General features: G+C 32.8%; 1 protein-coding gene across 3 annotated transcripts in view; it reads left to right on the forward strand.

Moving 5' to 3' along the window:
• The window catches only part of LOC145306735 (uncharacterized), a 36730-nt gene extending 17291 nt beyond the window's left edge, over window positions 1–19439 (forward strand). The window contains exons 5-21 of one of the 3 annotated variants that reach the window (XM_080149015.1): window positions 3645–3730; window positions 4143–4195; window positions 5210–5274; window positions 5982–6050; window positions 7200–7238; window positions 7860–7938; window positions 9102–9141; window positions 9350–9389; window positions 9937–10036; window positions 10428–10483; window positions 10987–11016; window positions 11753–11825; window positions 12527–12577; window positions 12987–13093; window positions 15496–15580; window positions 16901–16960; window positions 18447–19439. In XM_080149015.1, coding sequence (XP_080005141.1) covers window positions 3645–3730; window positions 4143–4195; window positions 5210–5274; window positions 5982–6050; window positions 7200–7238; window positions 7860–7938; window positions 9102–9141; window positions 9350–9389; window positions 9937–10036; window positions 10428–10483; window positions 10987–11016; window positions 11753–11825; window positions 12527–12577; window positions 12987–13093; window positions 15496–15580; window positions 16901–16960; window positions 18447–18485 — 1072 coding nt within the window. In that variant the 3' untranslated portion in view covers window positions 18486–19439. Of the gene's footprint in view, window positions 1–3644; window positions 3731–4142; window positions 4196–5209; window positions 5275–5981; window positions 6051–7199; window positions 7239–7859; window positions 7939–9101; window positions 9142–9349; window positions 9390–9936; window positions 10037–10427; window positions 10484–10986; window positions 11017–11752; window positions 11826–12526; window positions 12578–12986; window positions 13094–14560; window positions 14637–15204; window positions 15284–15495; window positions 15581–16900; window positions 16961–18446 lie in introns of those variants that run through there. The other 2 variants (XM_080149017.1, XM_080149016.1) reach the window with 2 other exon arrangements.
• The last annotated feature ends 2672 nt before the right edge of the window (window positions 19440–22111 follow it).

Below are 22111 nucleotides of genomic sequence, written 5' to 3' on the forward strand. Positions count from 1 at the left end.
CTCTGAAATGGTAGGACTAAAGGACATTAACACTTGTATAATGTCAGAACTGAATAATCAGAATATAAATGTATAAGAGTCGAAGCAAAATTGTAAGTAAATTTGTTGAAAAATTGCTTGATGCAGACTAATGTTTCAGGACATACTTACATTTTTAGGACTTGATTATAGAGTTGCTTCGCTTATAACATTGTACTTTGTTGTTCTAGGAATCAGTATACAAAAAATCAGATCAATCAGATAATTAGATGATATAAAAATTTGTTGCTAAAAAAGTGAAAAATTCAACATGTCACGGACGGACGGACCGACCCTAATTATAGAAAAGCTTCGCTTTTAATATATATTGTACATGTGAATGGATCTTAAGGGATAAGACAATACACGATAAATTGTTGTACATCCCCGATAATGATACAATAAATTTCTCCTTTTGTAAGTTAAAACTATTGGTGAAAAAGTTTGGACTCTGATGGTTTGTACCAAATCAAGAAAAGACAATGGTTAATAATTGATGTAGATCCCCAATGATTATGCACAAAATTGCCCTGTATTCTGTAGATTACAATTAGTGTTCAAGTTTCATAAAACCTTTTTCTTATTTGTTGGCCAACAACTTTGGGGACTTGATTTGTTGTTTCATCAAGTGTCAAAACGTTTCAGCCACTAATTGTAATCTTCAGAAGGGGTGATTTTTTGTATCATCATTGGGAATGTACATGAATTTATCGGCCATTGTCCTATCCCTTTATATCCCCGAGGAAATGACCAGTACATAATAATTTCACCACAAGGGGGGAATTTTGAATAAAGTTTTTTTTTTAGGAGCGAAGCAAATTTTTTTGTGAGTGTGTCTGTTTGTCTTTCTGTAACTTATTTTTTTTTGCCTGCGATATTTCGCTAGCTATCATTGATAAATTTTACTATCTTCTATTTTTATTTTTATTTTTTTCTTCTCTTTCTCTCATTCCTTCTTTCTCTATCTTTCTTTCACATCTCTCGCTCTTCTCTCCTTCTCTTTCTCTTTCCCTCTATAATATCTCACCTTTCTTTTTATTTTCTCTCTCTCTCTCTTTCTCTCTTTCTTTCTTTCTCTTATTCTCTCTATGTCTCTCTCTCTCTCTCTCTTTCTTTGTCCCTCTTCTTTTTCTTTTTCTCTAAAACATACAACTACTAAAATAAAAAATGTTAGGTATCAAAAAATATTTTTGTAAATTTTATTTATATGATATAAAATTTTCAATTAATTTGAATTTTTGAAATAATGATTCCTAGAAGAACAAGGTACAATTTTATAAGCAAATAATCATTATAATTAAGTCCTAAAACAATATCCTGTATTTAAGAAATTTTGCAACAAATTTACATACAATTTGTTTATCATTGGGCAAGCAAGATCTTTAAAACAGCTATACCAAGTCCTGGAGATTAAAACCTTTTTAAAAGTGAAGCTTTTATATAATTAGGGTCGGTCTTTCCATATGTAATGGATAGCTTTTTTCGTTAAAACATGCATGTTAGAATTGTCCTATCGATTTCAAAATCTGCATGATGATTCCTGTAGTAGTTAGGTACGACTTAGAAAGCGTAGCAATTCTATAACCGTTACTAGAATGACCGTACGTCCATTTTAAACATGTTGATTTTTAAACTTTAAAAAAAAATATTTATGTGATATAATCATCTGATTGGTCTAATATTTGGAGTACTATTCCTAATACAACAAAGTACAATATCATAAGCAAAGCATCTCTATAGCACGGTTGGTTTTTTATTAAATGAATAAGTTAGGGTACAATGTTTGACACTTTCGATATAAGTAAATGATAATAAAAAACCCATAAAATGCGATAATAACTTCAGAAAAATCGAAGAAAATAGTTTTCATACTTAATTAACGTTTTTAAGTTTTTCTTCAAAAAGTTTAGATAAGATGCCTTTAAAAGTCGTCTATAATTTTGTCAGGGATAAAAATGTAACTTTAAAATAAGAATTACATCATATTTTTTCAATTAGTACAAAGTAAAATTTTGAACATTTTATTGATCAGTATATTTTTTAAAATGTGAAGTAGAAACCTGAATATTTTATCATGAAAATTGTGTTATGATTTGATTGTCTGCTAGATTACAAGAAAAAAGGTACTGACAGTACTTGTTGGTTCTTTAAAAAAAATTAGGTAGATTACTTTCAGAACCCCTCTTTTTGCAACGTTATTTCAATAGAACAGAGCCGTAGTCTTAGTGTACTCAATATCTAGACAGCCAACCATTGTTTTAGAATTGTTCAATTTTTTTAACTTCTGATAAAACAGAATTAATGGTATTTTTGTAAATATTATACCTCCAAGAAATGGCTATACTTCCCAATCATATGTTGTGTGATATTTAAGAGGAATTATTTTGATATAATGTCATTAAAATATTCGTTGAAAAAAGTGCTATTCTAGCTTATACTTTACATTTTAATGTGTATGATAATTCAAATAAAAGATAATGAAGATTTATATTATATTTAATTGTTATAATTATAAAGAAAAACCTGGAAACAGTAAAAAACTGACTTTATTTTATTGACGTAGGGAAAATTTTGTCAAATATTTGAATAAAAAAAACAATATAAAACAAAATAAATTATTTTTAATATAGTCACAAAAAGGCTTAATGAGTTTAGGAAATATTTCATTCACTAATCATGTCATTTAAACTCTATTACACAGAATACAGTGTAAAAAGATGTTTTCGTTTTAATTTTAAGTAATTTCAAATGCATTTTAATACCTTTTAATGATTTATTTTTTGAAACATCTTTTTATATAATGTTATTGATTTTTGAAGTTATATGTTAAAATGTTTTTAAATTTTGTGAACATTTTGTTTTAAATGTAGAAAATTGGTAATTCTAAACATTCAAAAAATGATTTTATTAAATTTTCATCACTTAAATTGCATGTTTGATGAAATTTTCAACTGATAATTCAAGAAAAATTGTTTAAGTTTTATTATATTTTACTTTGAAATGTTAAAAAAATATAATTATTGTCAAAAATGTGGAAGTTATACTTTCCTCAAAAAAAGACCTTAAACATGCAAATTAACACGTGTAATGAGATTTTTTTTCTTTCAGGTTTAATTTTAAGTAATTATTGATATTTTTTGTAAAAAGGATTTTATATAAAAAGTTTTAAAACCCGAGTTATGTAGTGGTTCTAAAAAAGGTTGCGAATTTATGCAATTTTCTTGCAAAAAAAATTTTCTAGGATTTTAAAAATAGCAAAGGGTGTTATTAGACGTACTTACAGATACAATTGCTAAGTCATTTTGGCCAAACACTAAAATAAAGTTTTTACATCTGAGGGTCCAACCGTGATAGAAAAGTCCTAAAAATCGCAATTACCTATAAGCAATCAAAAGGAAGCTGTAATAAATTGTAACAGGGTTATATGAGAATAGTTATTTCTCGCATCGTATTATAAAAAGCTTTCCGCGGATATAAAATGTACAACTATAACATTAAAACCTTTTTTTAGCCCAAAGATAACGGAGGCACAGGCTAAAAAACTGGTTTTAATCTTATGATTGTACATTTTTATATTCCACAACCTTGGGGGACTCCAATTATGAGTTTGTACAACCTGGGTGATACAGTGAGGCTGCTGAAGAGGTTAGGAAGGACAAGGAGCAAGACATGCGAATGATCAGCAACGCCAGGGGAATATTCAAAACATTAGGTAAATGTCAAAAATAATACATATTTAAAAAAAACGCGTTTTACTTTATGTATGATGTCTATCTGTTTGTATGTACCAAAGGATCTTGCTAACCGTAGAACCGATATGGTTCACCTTTACAGAGTCGCTTCTCATATGTCCTGGGAAGGTTTATAACTATTTTGGGGGAGGGTACCACCGCCCATTCAAGAGAATTCACCACAAGCAAAAAATTACAACCCCCCCTTCTTTTTTTCAAGTAAGTTAGGCATCTCTATAATAAAGTCCTAAAATAAAATTTTTTTCTTTTATACAGCAAATTTACTAATGTACAGTTTTGTTTAGACTTATTTTTTCTGATTAATTGTTAATTTTCGTATGTCATACCTTTTCAGAGCATTGATTTCATGGATTTTGACATCCTTGTTTTTAGAAGAAACTGAGGGTGGTGAAAATCAAGAAAAAGAAGGATTAGCCAGAGAAAAGGTAATTACTACAAACTTTATCCGTTACAAAATAATTAAAAAATTTAGTAAATTTTTTCATGGCTTCGAAACCGATTACCTAATATCTGCTGGATTAGAACCGGTTCTCAACCATACTTAAAAATCTTGTATCATCGATCATATCAAGTTTTCTGTGAATATAAAAATGGGCGTTCTCCTCTAAGAATTTATTTTTTCAATTTTAAAAATTTGAGTACTAACCCCCCCCCCCCCCCCCCCGACAACGAACATTAAAGAACTATTTTAGGTTAGGTTAGGTTATAGGCTAGGGAGCCGAGCGCTGCGGCTAGGCAGGCTAGAAAGCCGAACGCTGCGTTCAGAGATGTTTGTTGTTGGGGGGGAAGGGGGCCGGAGGGGTACTCAAATTTTCAAAATTGAAAAAAAATTTCTAAGAGGATATTACCTAAAAATGTACAATCAAAATACTAAAACCAGTTTTTTTAGCTCGTGCCTACGTCATCTTGGGGGTAACAAAACTGGTTTTAATCTTATAATTGTGCATATTTTTTTTGGGGGGGGGGATGGTTGGGAGAATTTTTATCTAGGGGCGATTTCTCGCGGGAGGGTGGTAGTACCCTCCCCAAAAATAGTTAAAAACCTTCCCGGTACCCATGAGAATCTACCCTATTAAGGAGAACCCGATCGGTTCAGCGGTAATTTTAGGTTTTTTATTTTAATGTTCGTAGAAAAAGGTCTGTAAAACAATAATGTTTTAGCAATAAATGTGAAGTTACAGGTTTTATTGACCTTTAAAGTTTTTAGTGGTGGGTAGGAGTAAAGGGGAGGCATCAGTAAAGGGTTAAGAGGGTTTTGTATGTTTCCATTATTTTCCCTTTTATAAAGGGTGTTAAAAAAGCAATCACTTCACTTGTTTCAATATTGCCATTGCTTGAGCATGAATTTGCATATTTTTTTTTGACCAAACATGTAGAGTTTATATTGGAAAAAGTGAAGAGATTGGTTTTTTTTTAACACGCTTTATCTTATCTATAAGGTGAAGAGAGTAGAAGTAGCTCCTGACTTTTTGTTGAGTGGCCAAAACAAAGCGGAAGAACTGAGGTAAGTAGGACTGCTGCCAATTCGTGTACCTCAAGGTTGTCTTCTATGACCGGGAGTACCCAAAGGCTAAGGTTAGGACCATTGGGGTACCCCAAGGGTGTCTTCTAGAACTAATTGGAGTACCACAAGGTTGTCTACTAGGACTAATTGGAGTACCCCAAGGGTGTCTTCTAATACCAATTGGAGTACCAAAGGTTGTCTTGTATGACCTTTGGAGTACCCCTAGGTTGTCTTCTATGACCGGGAGTACCCCAAGGAGGTGTTCTAGGACCATTCTAGGTTGTCTACTAGGAACAATTGGAGGATCCCAAGGTTGTCTTCTGGGAACAATTGGATTCACCCAAGGTTATAATCTAGAACCAAAGGGAGTCCTCCAAGGTTGTGTTCTAGTAACAATTGGAGTACCCCAAGGTTGTGTTCTTGGACCAATTGGAGTACCTCAGGGTTGTCTTCTATGACTAATTGGAGTATCCCAAGGTTGGAGTACCTCAAGGGTGTGTTCTAGGACCATTCCAATCCAGTTAGTTCATTACATTAATGATCTAGAAAAAGTGACAGGGAGGGAGGGGACATTACACTATTATAACACTAGTCCTCAAAGATTTATAATTACATTTTCTTATTTGTTGGGCTAACTCTTTGTAGCAAAAGTTTTTTTTTAATTTCATTCCTTTTTTATAAGCATTATAAAGAGCTTCTTTCTCTAGGTTGGAGAGACTGAAAGAAATGAATGCAATGAAAATGGCCAGGGAGAGACAGCTAGAAGAAGAAGAGAGGTTATTTTCTATAATTTATTTATCTATCTATAGATATGTATATAGATATAGTAATCTTTCTATAAATCTATATTGATCTATCTATCGATTTAGCTATCGCTCTATCTATGAGTATATCTTTTAATCTATCTATCTATCTACCTATGAATATATCTATCTATCTATCTATCTATATTTCTATCTGTCTATCTATCTATCTATCTATCTATCTATCTATCTATCTATCTATCTATCTATCTATCTATCTATCTATCTATCTATCTATCTATCTATCTATCTATCTATCTATCTATCTATCTATCTATCTATCTATCTATCTATATATCTATCTATCTATCTATCTATCTAATTTATCTATCTATCTATCTATCTATCTATCTATCTATCTATCTATCTATCTATCTATCTATCTATCTATCTATCTATCTATCTATCTATCTATCTATCTATCTATCTATCTATCTATCTATCTATCTATCTATCTATCTATCTATCTATCTATCTATCTATCTATCTATCTATCTATCTATCTATCTATCTATCTATCTATCTATCTATCTATCTATCTATCTATCTATCTATCTATCTATCTATCTATCTATCTATCTATCTATCTATCTATCTATCTATCTATCTATCTATCTATCTATCTATCTATCTATCTATCTATCTATCTATCTATATATCTATCTATCTATCTATTCACATATCTATATATATTAAGAGATATAAGTTTTCCGGAATTGTAATGTAGGGAGTAGATTTGAAATCTGCATCAAATTTTAAGGATTTTTTTTTATAAAATTCGTTTTTTGTATAATTATTTATCTAAAAGCGGAAATACAAATTAAGTTAATTAATTTTGGCATCTGTGATTGGTGGATTTAAAAAATCTGCGCTCTGATTGGATGTCGTACATCATTCAACCAATTAGAGCGCAGGTAGTTTAAAATCCACCTATCCTATTGGTCAAAATTAATTAACTTAAAATGTATTTTCGCTTTTAGATAAAGAATTTTACAAAAAACGAATTTTATAAAAAATCCTTAAAATTTGATGCAGATTTCAAATCTACTCCCTACATTAAAATTCCGGAAAACTTATATCTCTTAATATATATGTCAATCTATCTATCTATTTTTATTTTAGAATGAGAGCTACGGAAATCAACAGAGAAAATCTAATGAAGTAAGTTTTGAAATTCTCTTTAAAATGTCATAAAACAAAAATCCTATTCCAATATGTCTTAATATCTGCTGGATTGAAACCATTTCTCGGCCATACTTAAAAATCATGAATAACATCAAATTACAGACAATTTTCAATGAAATATAATACAAATTTATTATTATTTTTAATTTTAATATCTGCAAAATGCTGTCTATAATACAATGCGAGAAATAACTATTGTTTAAAATGTGATAATAGTTATTTCTTTCATCGTATTATAAACCGCTTTCTGCGGATATAGAATGTACAATTATAAGATTAAAACCGGTTCCTATTCACCGGATTCGAATGAATACGAGAAAACAAAAATCCTCTTCTTCAGGAAGGGATGGGACATTGGGCTGTTTATTAAACTGGTCCCCAAAGTTTTATAATAACGTTCACTCATTTTTTTTGTTCGCCAACTTTGGGGACTTTTATTGAATTTTGATTGGTTGGTTCAGTAAGTTGAGTGTCCAAACGTTAAAACCTATAATTATAATGTACAGAAGGGGTAATTTTGTGTAGCATAAATTGGGATGTACATCAATTTATCAACATCTTAAATAGGCACAATTTATGATTGTCTTTTTTATACAGGCGGCAACGAGAGAATGAGATAGAAATGATGAGGTTTGCCAGACAACAGGCATTAGAGGAGGAGGAAATGAGACAGCAGGTATGTCACACAGAATTTTGTAACCCGCGACCGTGGCTCAACACGTAGCGCATCCGATCTTTGCTAGGGGGGTGATAGGTTCGAATCTCGGGCCCACACCCCGTCAAATCTAAAGACGTTAAAAATGGTTCCTACTGCTGCTATGTCAGGAATGCAACATAAATAGTAAGAGTAGGGGTAATGCCTTGGCCCAAAAACAGGCGCAACTCACTACCTTGCACAGTTAGGACTTCTCAAACAAAAATTGTGCAATCAAAGGGTTGGTTGTCTTTTGGATGTTACTTAACCTAATATCCTTGGGTGTTAGGGTATCGCATCCTATTACACGTGGATGATGCTCTGGATTCTCTAGATGATCACTTAAATCAAAGGAGAATCCCGCCCTTATGAGGTAATGGTAAAAGGCAATGTCAGACGGATTTGGGAATATGCGCATACCAAACTACCTTGTTGTATGATTCCAAATCGGTTGTTGCACCTTAGTACAAGTTGTACAATTGTACAATTTTTTTTATGTTATTAATAAACCATATGATCAGATTTTTTTATCCCTACTTTTTACTACTAATTAATTTGTACGAAAAGTTCACAGGCATTATAAAGGAAGGACATAAGAGAGTAGTTGAGTGTCAGACTGATGAAGTTGTTCTCTGTAAAAGAGTACCATATCGGTTCAGCTGTTAGCGTGATACTTCGCAACAAGCAGACACACGCAGACATCTTTTATTTTCATTTACAAGTGAAGGTCTCAAAGAAAACCAGGAATCTAAAGGGATAAGACAATAGTTGATAAATTGATGTACATCTCCAAAGATGATACACAAAAAAAAACCTTCTGTAGATTACAATTAGTGGTTGAAACATTTGAACACTCAACTGAATGAACCAATCAATATTCAATAAATTTTCCAACAAATATGAAAATAGACTTTGGGGACGAGTGTAATAAACAGCCTAATGTCTCCTCCCTGTCACTTTTTCCTTGATCAAAAAGAACTAACAAGATTGGTCCTAGAACTCACCCTTGGTGAACTCCAATTGGTCCTAGAACACAACCTTGGGATACTCCAATTGGTCTTAGAACACAACCTTGGGATACTCCAATTGATCCCAGAACTCCACATTGGGGTACTCCAATTGACTAATATAAGTTCTTGTTTTAGATGGAGGCAAGCCAAAGAAATGTTAGAGAAATCTCACCAGGTAATAGATTCATAACCCTTGATGCAATATCAAACTTAAAATGGGATTTCTTGTATTCATTCAAAACTAATTAATATCCGGTGGATTAAAACCAGTCCTCATCCATATGAAAAAACTATGTCTAGGATCTTATTTTATCCAGTTTTCTACGAATTTAAAGTACAATCATACGATTAAAACCAGTTTTTATGTTCTTTTTATGTTTCAGGCCTGGCAGCTGCAAGACAAGGAATCAAAATGGAAGACAGGTACAGTTAATATCCATCAACAAACTATTTGATTGCACAACCTCTTAAGTTTTCATTGTGCATAGTTATGAGTAGTGCCTGTTTATGGACAAAATGGATAGATTTGTCAAAGGATAAATTGATTGATAGATAGATTAATTGATATATTGATTGATTTATCTATTTATCTATTAATAGAATGATTGATTGATTGATAGATTGATGAAGGATAGCAAGATTGGTGTATAGATAGATTGATTGATAAATATATCAATAGATAGATAGATTGATAGATAGATTGACAGATAGATTGATAGATAGATTGATAGATAGATTGATAGATAGATTGATAGATATATTGATAGATAGATCGATTGATAGAGAGATTGATAGATAGATAGATAGATTGATATATAGTTTGATTAATAAATAGATTGATTGATAGATAGGCAGGTAGATTGATAGACAGTTTGATTGATAGATAGATTAATTGATAGAAAGTTAGGTATACTGATAGATAGTTTGATTTATTGATAGATTGATTGATTGATTGATTGATCTATTTCAGATTTGAAGAGGAAGACAGAACAGAGAGAATGAGGATGGAAAGAGAAAGAGAGATTAATGAGATGAGAAGAGCTAGACAAATACAACAACAATATGAACAGGTATCCAAAGTATCCAGTCCTGGTACTCAAAGTTTTATTTTGCTACATTATCTATCTATCTATCTATCTATCTATCTATCTATCTATCTATCTATCTATCTATCTATCTATCTATATATCTATCTATCTATCTATCTATCCATCTATCTATCTATCTATCTATCTATCTATCTATCTATCTATCTATCTATCTATCTATCTATCTATCTATCTATCTATCTATCTATCTATCTATATATCTATCTATCTATCTATCTATCTATCTATCTATCTATCTATCTATCTATCTATCTATCTATCTATCTATCTATCTATCTATCTATCTATCTATCTATCTATCTATCTATCTATCTATCTATCTATCTATCTATCTATCTATCTATCTATCTAGGAGGAAAACCATAGACAAGAGAAATCTGAAGCTGCCAGAGAATTGGAATCATTCAGGCATAGATAAATAACTTTTATAGACTATTAGCTCGTCTGAAGGTCCTAATCAGCCCATAAGAAGGTCCTTATCAGGTCCTAGCCATGCATAAGGATTCCTGTAACAGTTGGGTCTTATAATAATTCATAGCAACTTTATAATAATTTTAGATGGATCAATATATTGATATATAGATTTCTATATCTTTGTTAAAATGCATAGGCATGTCTTTCTGATTTGTTGAGCTTCGCCTTTATGGATATTATTAAAAGCGAAGCTTTTTTACAGTTAGGGTAAGTCCTTCCATAACTGTTAGCTCTTTTCATTATTTTAGATATGTTAGAATTGTCCTATCAATTTCAAACTTTGCATGATTCCTACAACAGCTAGAAATGAACTCTATCACTGTAACCTGATTCTTGGAAAAATGGTTCTTATTATACAAGTTATAATGTTCGTTTGTCCCACCGTTTCAGAGCTTTGCTTTTTATGGATGCTGTCATCCTTGTTTATCTATGGTTAGAGCTGCCAACCATCAAAATGGAAACATCAGGTTCTTCTTTCACTTTCAATTAGGTTGGGCCAGATAATTTTTTGTTTGATACCGGATATCCGGCTGATTTCATATGCCAGGTATCTGGCCGTATAACCGGATATCCGGCATTAGAAATCTGCTGGACATCCTGTATCTGGATAGTTTAAATATCTGGTATCCAGCCGGATATTGAAAATGACTGGATATCCGGCCAAACCGGGTATTCGGCCAAACCCTACTTTCTATCTTCCCAACTTTTACCAGAAATATTTTTATCAAATTCAGGGATCTCAAGGGATAAGACAACGACCAATAAATTAATGTACATCCTCAATGATGATATACAAAATTACCCTTTCTGTAGATTACGATAAGTTGCTGAAACGTTTGACAAACAATCTTATAAATAAAGTTTAATAAAGTCCCTAAAATTGTTAAGGCAACGAATAAGAAAACGTAATTATAAAACTTTGGGGGCAACTGTAATAATAGACAGCTGATTTTTAAAAATTTGCTGTCAAAAAAGTAAAAAGTGTTCATGTTTTAAATGGACGTACAGAATTACTGATATTGCTTATAGAGTAACCACGCTTCCTAAATCGTACCTAATTGTTATAGGAATCACCATACAAAGTTTGAAATTTATAGGACCTGTTTAAATAAAGAAAAAGAGCAAAATGTCCTGGACGGACGGACTGTTCCTAATTATAGAAAATCTTGGATTTAAAAAAGTGAAGAAGAGAGTATAATACAGGACAAGATATACAGAGCAACAAAGTTTGGATAATGACCGCCAGGTGCCAGTAGCTGCGGCACCAAGAAGAAAGGTAAATTTCTCGTATTCATTCGAATCCGGTGTATTAGAACCGGTCCTCATCAATACAAAAAAAAACTATGTCTAGCATCGTATTATATCCAGTTTTCTATGAATTTAAAAATGTACAATCATAAGATTTAAACCAGTCTTTTAGCCCGTGCCTTTAGCATCTTGGGTCTAAAAAAACTGGTTTTTATCTTATAATTGTACATTCTATATCCGCAGAAAGCTGTTTATAATACGATGCGAAAAATAAATTTTATCAAATCATGGCGATGAAGGGATGCTGGGATCGATTATTTTCAAAAAATATAAAAAATTACTATTTTGAGAAAAAATTAAAGTCTACTAGCAGCCAGCTTATACCAATAAGGAAATTAATTCGAAAAAAATCATGAAACCTATATGTGGTTTTCAACTGTCGTTGGGGGACGACCTCTCCAATTGCCCCCCAAATATTATGTTAGATTTATTTCAGTTGTTGGTTATACCTTATACCTGACTAGCAGCCAAAATGTAGCTGGTGTCGACTATTTTCAGAAAATTTTAAAGTCTGCTTACAGCCAAAATAATTTATTATATCATTTTTTAGCCCACTACAAATTTCACTTCATTAAAAACATTTAAATCTAGTGAAAGATCCAAATAATAATATATCCATATGGAGCACCCCAAGGATGTCTTTTAGGACCAATAGATCCATTTGTTCAGGCAATTGGAGACAACTGGATGCGCAGAGAGAATGAGGAGGATAAAATGGAGGTCAGATAGATATAATTAGAAAGATAGATAGTTTATTAAGTAAATTTTAGATGAACTACATATTAGATTGATGAGAAAATTTTTCATACTTATTTATTAGATCAATAGATAGATATACAGATTGTCATAATGATATATTAATAAATATATCGATAGATTGATATATAAATCGATAAAAAAGATAGATGTATAGAACGATAGATCAATGGATATATTGATAGATCAATAGGTAATAGGTAGATTGATAGATATGTAGATAGATCGATATAAAGATTGATAGATCGATATATAGGTCAATAGATAAATCAATTGATAGATCAATATAGATTTATAGAAAGATTAATATATATTGATAGATAGATATTTAGATAGATTTATAAATAGATTAATAATGTATTTTAAATGGCAGGAACTGAGAAGAGCCAGAGAGATGGAGCTGGAGATGATGCTGAATGCAAGGAACATTGCCTTTGAGGAAGAGGAGGAAGAGAGAAGGGCCATGGAAGCTGCCAGGAGGTACTCCATTCATTTATTCTATAACAAGAAGCTTCACTGTAAAGGAGAACCATATCTGTTAAGCAATTAGCGAGATCCTTTGCTACAGACAAAAAAGCTTACTACTTTATTGTATTAGGTACAGTACAGGTAAAACAGAACAATTTTTGTATGTTTGCCTTTGCCTTAACCAGTGGACTGATTGGGTTCTTTGCTATATTCTAATCAAAACAAGGTTTTCAGCTATTTACCTGGAAGGGTGAGACACAATTTCTACGACTTAGATTTGGATATTTTCAATAAGATTTAACTGGTTTTAAAATAATTTTTAGCGGTATTCTATACTATTTTCCCCAATTTTTTTAAAACTACTAAAAATAAGTAAAGTTGCACACAGTTTCTATTACCCAAAGTCAGTAATAAAAAAAACAAAGATGACAACATCCATAAGTAGCAAAGCTCAAAAATAAAGAAGTAATGTTGGGAAAAAATTTACTATAGAGAAGTATCATACAATAAACATCAAACTTTATGAAATAGGGAAATCACAAAACCTTTGAAATCAAAAAAAATGAGAAACCTAGAAATCGATCTAGCACCTCAACTAATTCCTTAACTTATTTAATCCCTAAAAATATCAGCCATCTATCTTGAATAGGAATAAAGAAAATCATGAAAACTTAAAAATCTAGGAATCTACCTAGCACCCCAACCAATAAGCAAATCTTGATAAAATTTGATAAAAGTATGCAGAATATAAAAGTATTTAATCCCTGAAAATTTCAGCCGTCTATCTTGATTAGGAGTTAAGAAAATCATTAAAACTTAAAAATGTAGGAATCGATCTAGCACCCCAACCAATTGACGAATCTTAATGAAACTTGGTGAAAATATGAAGAATGTTAATACAATCAATCTCTGAAAATTTCAGCTCTCTATCTTTTATAGGAGCCGAGAAAATCACGTCTCTGACAGACGGACATACGGACAGACATATCAAATTATGGAGTAGCTTCTCTACTAAAAATATAAATTTATATTCACTTTGTTTTCTCATTTCTTATTGACCCTGGTCTTAGCAGACAAAAATTTGTATTATAGGTATGGTTTCAAAACCAGTTAGTATCCTCTGGATTAGAACCAATTCTCAGCCATACTGAAAAATCATGTATTACATCGTATTACAGAAAATTTACCATGGAAATAAAAATTATACAAATTAATACCAGTTTTGTTATCCCAGGACTTTTGCCCCTTGGGACTAACAAAACTGGTTTTAATCTTTTGTTTTTTCATTTAATATCCGCGGAAAGCTGTTTATAATACGATGCGATAAATAACTATTAATGTTTTTAGAGACGAGGCAGAGAGGAAGGGTAGAGAGATGGCGCTGCTAGTGGCAGAACTAATGTATTCAGAGACGAGGCAGAGAGGAAGGGTAGAGAGATGGCGCTGCTGGTGGCAGAACTAATGTATTAATGTATTTAGAGATGAGGCTGAGAGGAAGGGTAGAGAGATGGCGCTGCTGGTGGCAGAACTAATGTATTAATATATTCAGAGATGAGGCTGAGAGGAAGGGTAGAGAGATGGCACTGCTGGTGGCAGAACTAATGTATTAATATATTCAGAGATGAGGCTGAGAGGAAGGGTAGAGAGATGGCACTGCTGGGGGCAGAACTAATGTATTCAGAGATGAGGCTGAGAGGAAGGGTAGAGAGATGGCACTGCTGGTGGCAGAACTAATGTATTAATGTATTCAGAGATGAGGCTGAGAGGAAGGGTAGAGAGATGGCGCTGCTGGTGGCAGAACTAATGTATTAATATATTCAGAGATGAGGCTGAGAGGAAGGGTAGAGAGATGGCACTGCTGGTGGCAAAACTAATGTATTAATGTATTCAGAGATGAGGCTGAGAGGAAGGGTAGAGAGATGGCACTGCTAGTGGCAGAACTACAAAGAATAATAACTATTAATATATTTAGAGGCGAGGCAGAGAGGAAGGGTAGAGAGATGGCGCTGCTAGTGGCAGAACTACAAAGAATAATAACTATTAATATATTCAGAGACGAGGCAGAGAGGAAGGGTAGAGAGATGGCGCTGCTGGTGGCAGAACTAATGTATTAATGTATTCAGAGATGAGGCAGAGAGGAAGGGTAGAGAGATGGCGCTGCTAGTGGCAGAACTAATGTATTAATGTATTCAGAGACGAGGCAGAGAGGAAGGGTAGAGAGATGGCACTGCTGGTGGCAGAACTAATGTATTAATGTATTCAGAGACGAGGCAGAGAGGAAGGGTAGAGAGATGGCGCTGCTAGTAGCAGAACTACAAAGAATGATAACTATTAATGTATTCAGAGACGAGGCAGAGAGAAAGGGTAGAGAGATGGCGCTGCTAGTGGCAGAACTAATGTATTAATATATTCAGAGACGAGGCAGAGAGGAAGGGTAGAGAGATGGCGCTGCTAGTGGCAGAACTACAAAGAATGAGGAATGAGACTCAGCAAGAGGCTGTAAGTTATTTTCCAATATGCCTTCAAAATCGTTTAATATCTGGTGGATTAGAACCGGTTCTCAGCCATGCGGATAATTTATGTCTAGCATCAAATTATATCCAGTGTTCTACGAATATAGAAATGTAAAATCATAAGATTAAAACCAGTTTTTTAGCCCGTGCCTTCGTTACCTTGGGGCTAAAAAACTGGTTTTAATCTCATAATTGTAAATTCTATATCTGCGGAAAGCCGTTTATAATACAATGAAAGAAATAACTATTACCAAATACCTTCAAAGTCTGGTGGATTAGAACTGGATCTCAGTCATACGGAAAATGTCTAGCATCATATTATATCCAGTTTTCTACAAATATAAAAATGTACAATCATAAGAGTAAAACCATTTTTTAAGTTCATTTACAACTTATTGACAGAAATTAATTTGTAAATCTAAGCAAAATGTTTATAAATTTGTCATTGAGTCTTGATTACTGAGTTGCTTTGCTGAAAATATTAAACCGTGTTACCATAGGAATCAATAGTTCAAAAGCAGGTAAAGAAGATGATTATATAGAAAGGCAAACAAAACTGGAGTGATTCTTATAAATTTTCCTTTTACTATCTGCCGAAAGCTGTCATAAATAAACTGCGATGAATAACTAAATATTAAAGAAACTGCAACTTTAGGATGCCATACTTAATTTTTCAGTATGTCTGTGAATTGGTTCTGATCCACCGGATATTAATCGGTTTCAAAACGATACTGGAACAGTTATTTCTTTCATCGTATTATAAACTGCTTTTCGCGGATATAGAATGTACAATTATAAGATTAAAACTAGTTTTTTTAGCCCCGAGGTGCCGAAGGCACGGGCTAAAAAAACTGGTTTTAATCTTATGATTGTACATTTCTATATTTGTAGAAAGCTGGATATAATACGATGCTAGACATAGTTTTTTCGTATGGATGAGAACCGGTTCCTATCCACCGGATTCGAATGAATACGAGAAAAGTTGTTGCAAACATTTCATGATTTGAATTAGTGTTGGGCTGGATATCCGGCCAGATACTGGATATTGAAATAATCCGGATACCAGATATCGGACTAATTTTTATACCGCTGGATATACGGTTATCGGATATCAAACATTGGTCAGATATCCGGCCAGATACCGGATATTCAAATAATCTGGATACCGGATATATGACTGATTTATAATGCCGGATATCAAACATTGGCCAGATATCTGGCCGGTTACCGTATTTCCGTCATTAGAAATCAGCCGGATATCGGGTATCCGGTATCTGGCCCAACCCTGATTTAAATGAATGTTTAGGATATGAATCCTGCGATGACCAAATACCAGGAGGAGATGTTGCAACGGGTGATGGAGTTGCAGGAAAATATAATCAAAAATGGAGAATCCTAGAACAATTAGAAATAGTGTTACCTTATAGAACACTAGCGGCTACGCTCCTAGAGGCCTCTAGTGGCACTTTAGATATTTTTATTTGTTAAAGTCTCTACGTTACTTCTTTCTGTTATGATAATTCTCTTTATGTTACTTTGAAGTCTTTTTTTTTTGTCATTCTCTTGGGAGGGTGGTTGTACCCTCCCCCAAAATAGTTATAAACCTTCCCAATACCCATGAGAATCTACCCTGTTAAGGAGAACCCGATAGGTTCAGCGGTTAGCGAGATCCTTCGGTACAGACACACAGACAAACAAACATCCTGTTACTTTAGTATAAGGATATTGAAGACCTTATGATAGATCTCAAGTCACTAGAATCACCAATTAATGAGCAGTCACCGTCCCTTTGATTGCACAACCTTTGTAAGTTCATGACAATGGGCTGTGCCTGTTTTGAGACACAAGACATTCCCCCAATTCTGGCTATTTTATTGCAAATATGGCAAATGTAGGTACCATGTTTAAACTATCTTTTAAGCATTTTTAAAAATATTTTCTGATACCTGTAGAATCATACTGCAGAGTTAAACATAAGAATAATAACCCACATCAAAATTTATTAGGATTTTAATTTTTAATTTCTTTATTAATTGGGTCCATTTAGCTAAATGTTTATGTGTCTTCTTTTGGTTCAACTTTCCCTCAAATTTATCCTTATACTAAAGTAACAGGATGTTTGTGTGTCTGTGTGTTTGTACCAAAGGATCTCGCTAACCGCTGAACTGATCTGGTTCTCCTTAACAGGGTAGCTTTTCATAGGTCCCGGGAAGGTTTATGACTATTTTGGGGGAGAGTACCACCCCCCTCCCAAGATAAATCACAATAAATCAAAATTTTTGTCTTAAGTATAGTAACATTGCGAGGTATCGCAGAAACAGACTCCTACGCAACCTTGAACGCAACAAAAAAAGTGCCACTAGAGGCTTCTAGGGGGCGTAGCCGCTAGTAATTAATAAGGCAACAGGTCCCCAGAGTTTTATATCAACGTTTTCTTATTTGTTGGCCCAAAAACTTTGGGGACTTTTATTGAATTTGACTGGTTGTTTCATTAACCACTAATTGTAATCCACAAAAGGGGTAATTTTGTGTAGCATCCTTGGGAATGTACATCAATTTATCAACCATTGTCTTATCCCTTTAGACTCTAAACTAATACTAAACTCAGGGCTCTAAAGGGATAATACAATGGCTGATTTATGTACACCCCCAATGACAATAAACAAAACTTCCCCATTATGTAGATTACATTTAGTGGTTGTAACGTTTGGACACTCAGCTTAATGAACCAACCAAACAAAATTCAATAGAAAAATCCCCAAAAGTTGTTAATTCCTGCCTTAAACAGGTTATATACTCAATCAAAAAACAATTATTTTGCCAAAAAAAAACATTTTGATTATATTAAACTTCAGGCTATTAGCGCCGGCCAGGGAATGTACCAAGAATGAACCTCGATCCCGATGTATAGCCGCTGGATTAGAACCAGTCCTCAGCCATACTGAAAAATCATTGTATTACGGACAATTTTCATGAATATTCAAATTATAAAGTTTTTTTAGCTTGGACCTTCAGCCTCTAGGGGCTAACAAAACTGGTTTCAATCTTATTATTTTTTATTCTATTATCCGCAGAAAGCTGTCTATAATACGATGCTATAAATAACTATTCCACTACTGCCTTAGTTCCAGTTAAAAACCTTTAATACTATAATCCAATTATAAAAAGTAGTAAGGATTTTTTGTCTGTAGCTTAAGATTTCTACTAAACTGATCGAGTTCTCCATTTTATGGAAGCTTCATATATAAGTCACTGGAGGGTTTTAGGTTATTTAATTTTATATCTAAGTGTGGTTTTAGGCTATTTTTCTACTTACCTTAGACCTTTGAATACAGAGGTCCTAGATGCCAGGAGCGCAGCCACTAGTTCTTATAATAAAGTAACAGGATCTGTGTGTGTGTGTTATAGCATATCGCTAACCACTGAACCAATATGGTTCTCCTTTACAGGGTAGAGTCTCTTAGGTCCTGTGAAGGTTTTTAAAAATATAGTGGGAGTGTACCAAAACACTCCAAATATAAATCGCCCCTTGAAAAAAAGACCGACCACCAAAATCTTAAAACTTTTTCTTGTTATTTATACACTTGATAGTGGGGGGATCGACAAATTTATGTACAGTACATCCCACATTATGATACACAAAATTACCCTTTTTGTAGATTACATTTTGTGGATAAAACTTAGTGAACCTAAAGTTGATAGGCCAACGAATAAGAAAACATTATTTCAAAACTTTAGGGACTAGTGTAATAAACAGTCCAATAATTATATATATAGTATCACCCAAAAAATGTAATTTTTTCTATTCATTTTTTCAAATTATGAACAATAAAGTATTTTTATAATAACTTTTTTAATAGCGAAACTTTTCTTTAATTAGGATCGGTCCGTACGTTCGTAACAGATAACTTTTTTCGTTCATTTAGGCATGTTATAATTGTCCTATCAATTTCAACTTTGCATAGTGATTCCTTTATTAGTTAGGTACGATTTAGAAAGCGTAGCAACTCTATAATCGTTACCAGAAAGTCCATACGTCTATTTTAAACATGTTGCTTTTTTCCTTTTTTGTTAACAAATCTTTATGTGAGAAAATTATCCGATTGGTCTGATTTTTGGAATATTGATTTCCAGGACAACAAAGTACATTGGTATAAGCGGAGCATCTCTATATACAAGTCCTAAAAGAACACAGTAATAGTGTCTGACTGATTATTACGTAACAAAAAAAAATTAGCCAATGAGAGGCCGTTATTGACCAATGGTAAAATTTATAGTGGCCTCTCATTGGCTAATTTTTTTTGTTTCGTCATAATCAGTCAGACACTATTACTGTGTTCGTCCTAAAATGTTAGTATGTCCTTAAACAATATCCTATTTAAGCAGTTTTCAACTGATTTATTTACAATTTTGTTTTGTTCCACTTTTATTCATTTATATTTCTGATTATTCAGTTTGACACTCTACAAATGTTAATGTTCGTTTGTACTACCGTTTTTACATCTGTTGTCATTTCTGTTTTCATACAATTATAGTCGAAGGGCACTCTTTTTTTACATTTTGAAAATCAAATAGAGGTAATGTTTTTTCTCGTATTCATTCGAATCCGGTGGATAGGAACCGGTTCTCATCCATACGAAAAAACTATGTCTAGCATCGTATTTTATCCAGCTTTCTACGATTATAAAAATGTACAACCATAAGATTAAAACCAGTTTTTTTAGCCGTGCCTTCGGCACCTCGGGGCTAAAAAATGGTTTTAATCTTATAATTGTACATTATATATCCGCGGAAAGCTGTTTATAATACGATGCGAGAAACAGTTCTGACAGTTTTTCAAAATTAGGTATGATCTATCGAATGGATATACAATATCCAATGATGATACACAAAATTAACCTTTCTGTAGATTAAAATTAGTAATTGAAACGTTTGAATACTCAAAATAATGAACTAACCAATCAAAATTCAAATAGTCCCCAAAGTTGTTAAGCCAACGGATAAGAAAATGTTTAAAAAAACTTTGGGGACTATTATAATAAACAGCCCATTGTCCCCTCTCTCTCTCTGGATCTTGAGGGACAAGACAGTGGATGATAAATTGATGATAAACAATATTATCCCTTTTGCAGATTTTAATTGGTTGAAAAGTTTGGAACCAACGAATCACAACTACCTAAAGATTTTGTACCAAAAAATAAACTCTTTTCATTAAAAAGAAAAATTAATTTTTCCCGCATTTTATCCAAAGAAAAAAGAGTATAGGACTATAACTTTACTAAAAAAAAACTGAACCTAGTAAAAGTGTCTGACTCTGATTATGACGTAAAAAAATTAACCAATGAGAGGCCAGTATTCACTGTAATTGACCAATGGTAAAATTTATAGTGGCCTCTCATTGGCTAATTTTTTTACGTCATAGTCAGAGTCGGACACTTTTACTAGGTTCAAAAAATTATTTCTTGAAATTTGAGCTTTGTTTTATATAATAACAAGGATGACAACATCCATAAGTAGCGAAGCTCAAAAATTATGATTGTATATCAGGAAAAAAATACTAAAATAGCACTTTATGAAAAATGATATTTTTGAAAGATTTTCAATGCTCATAAAAGAAAAAACAATATTAAATTACGTCGCCTCGACACAAAATTATAACCTTATCTTTGTCAGAAACTTAGATTGCCTGTAACTGATTACATTTTTACAATAAAAACACCACATTTCATAGTCAAAATATATGAAAAAAATTCGATTTAAATTGCATTTTTAAACAAAAATCATAGCGGAAACAAAGGGGGAAACTAATACAAGCTTAGCTGTGATTGGTTGTTAAGCTGATTCAGCCTTCTTATTGGCTACAGTACACTCGGTACAATGCAAGTTAAACTTAATTTTTTTTAATGATTTTGACTATAAAAATGGGTAATTTTATTGTAAAAATATAATTAGTTACTGGAAACCTAAATTTATGACAAAAATAAGCTTATAATTTTGTTTCTAGGCCACGTAGTTTAATTTCAAAGTTTTCAACATGAGCATTGCAATTCTTTCAAAATTTTCATTGTACATAAAATGTCATTTTAAAATGCCTAGAACTTTTTTGTTATAGAAGCTGGAGGCTTCAAATTTGGGGTATTTGGTCTACTTGTGGCAGTCTTTCAGCAGTTAAAGCGTGGTATTTCTTGCAGGATTCCTTTAACGTCTTAACGCCCGAGATTCGAACCTATCACCTTTCCGACGACCAGTTTTGTTAGCCCCAAGGCTTTGAAATTTCAGTATGGCTGAAAACCGGTTCTAGTCCACCGGATATTAATCGGTTTCGAACCCATACATAAATATATATTACTATATTTTTAGTCAAAGGTTTCGTGAATTTATATTTGACAATATTAAAAGCTTTGCTAAGGTTAAAGTGACTCAAATTAAGCATTATAGACAGAGAGAGAGAGAGAGAGAGAGAGGGAACAATGGGCTGTTTATTGCACTAGTCCCCAAAGTCTTATAATAACGTTTT

This window comes from Acartia tonsa, chromosome 15, assembly GCF_053477335.1.
Source record: "Acartia tonsa isolate MP-2025a chromosome 15, ASM5347733v1, whole genome shotgun sequence".
Classification (NCBI taxonomy): domain Eukaryota; kingdom Metazoa; phylum Arthropoda; class Copepoda; order Calanoida; family Acartiidae; genus Acartia; species Acartia tonsa.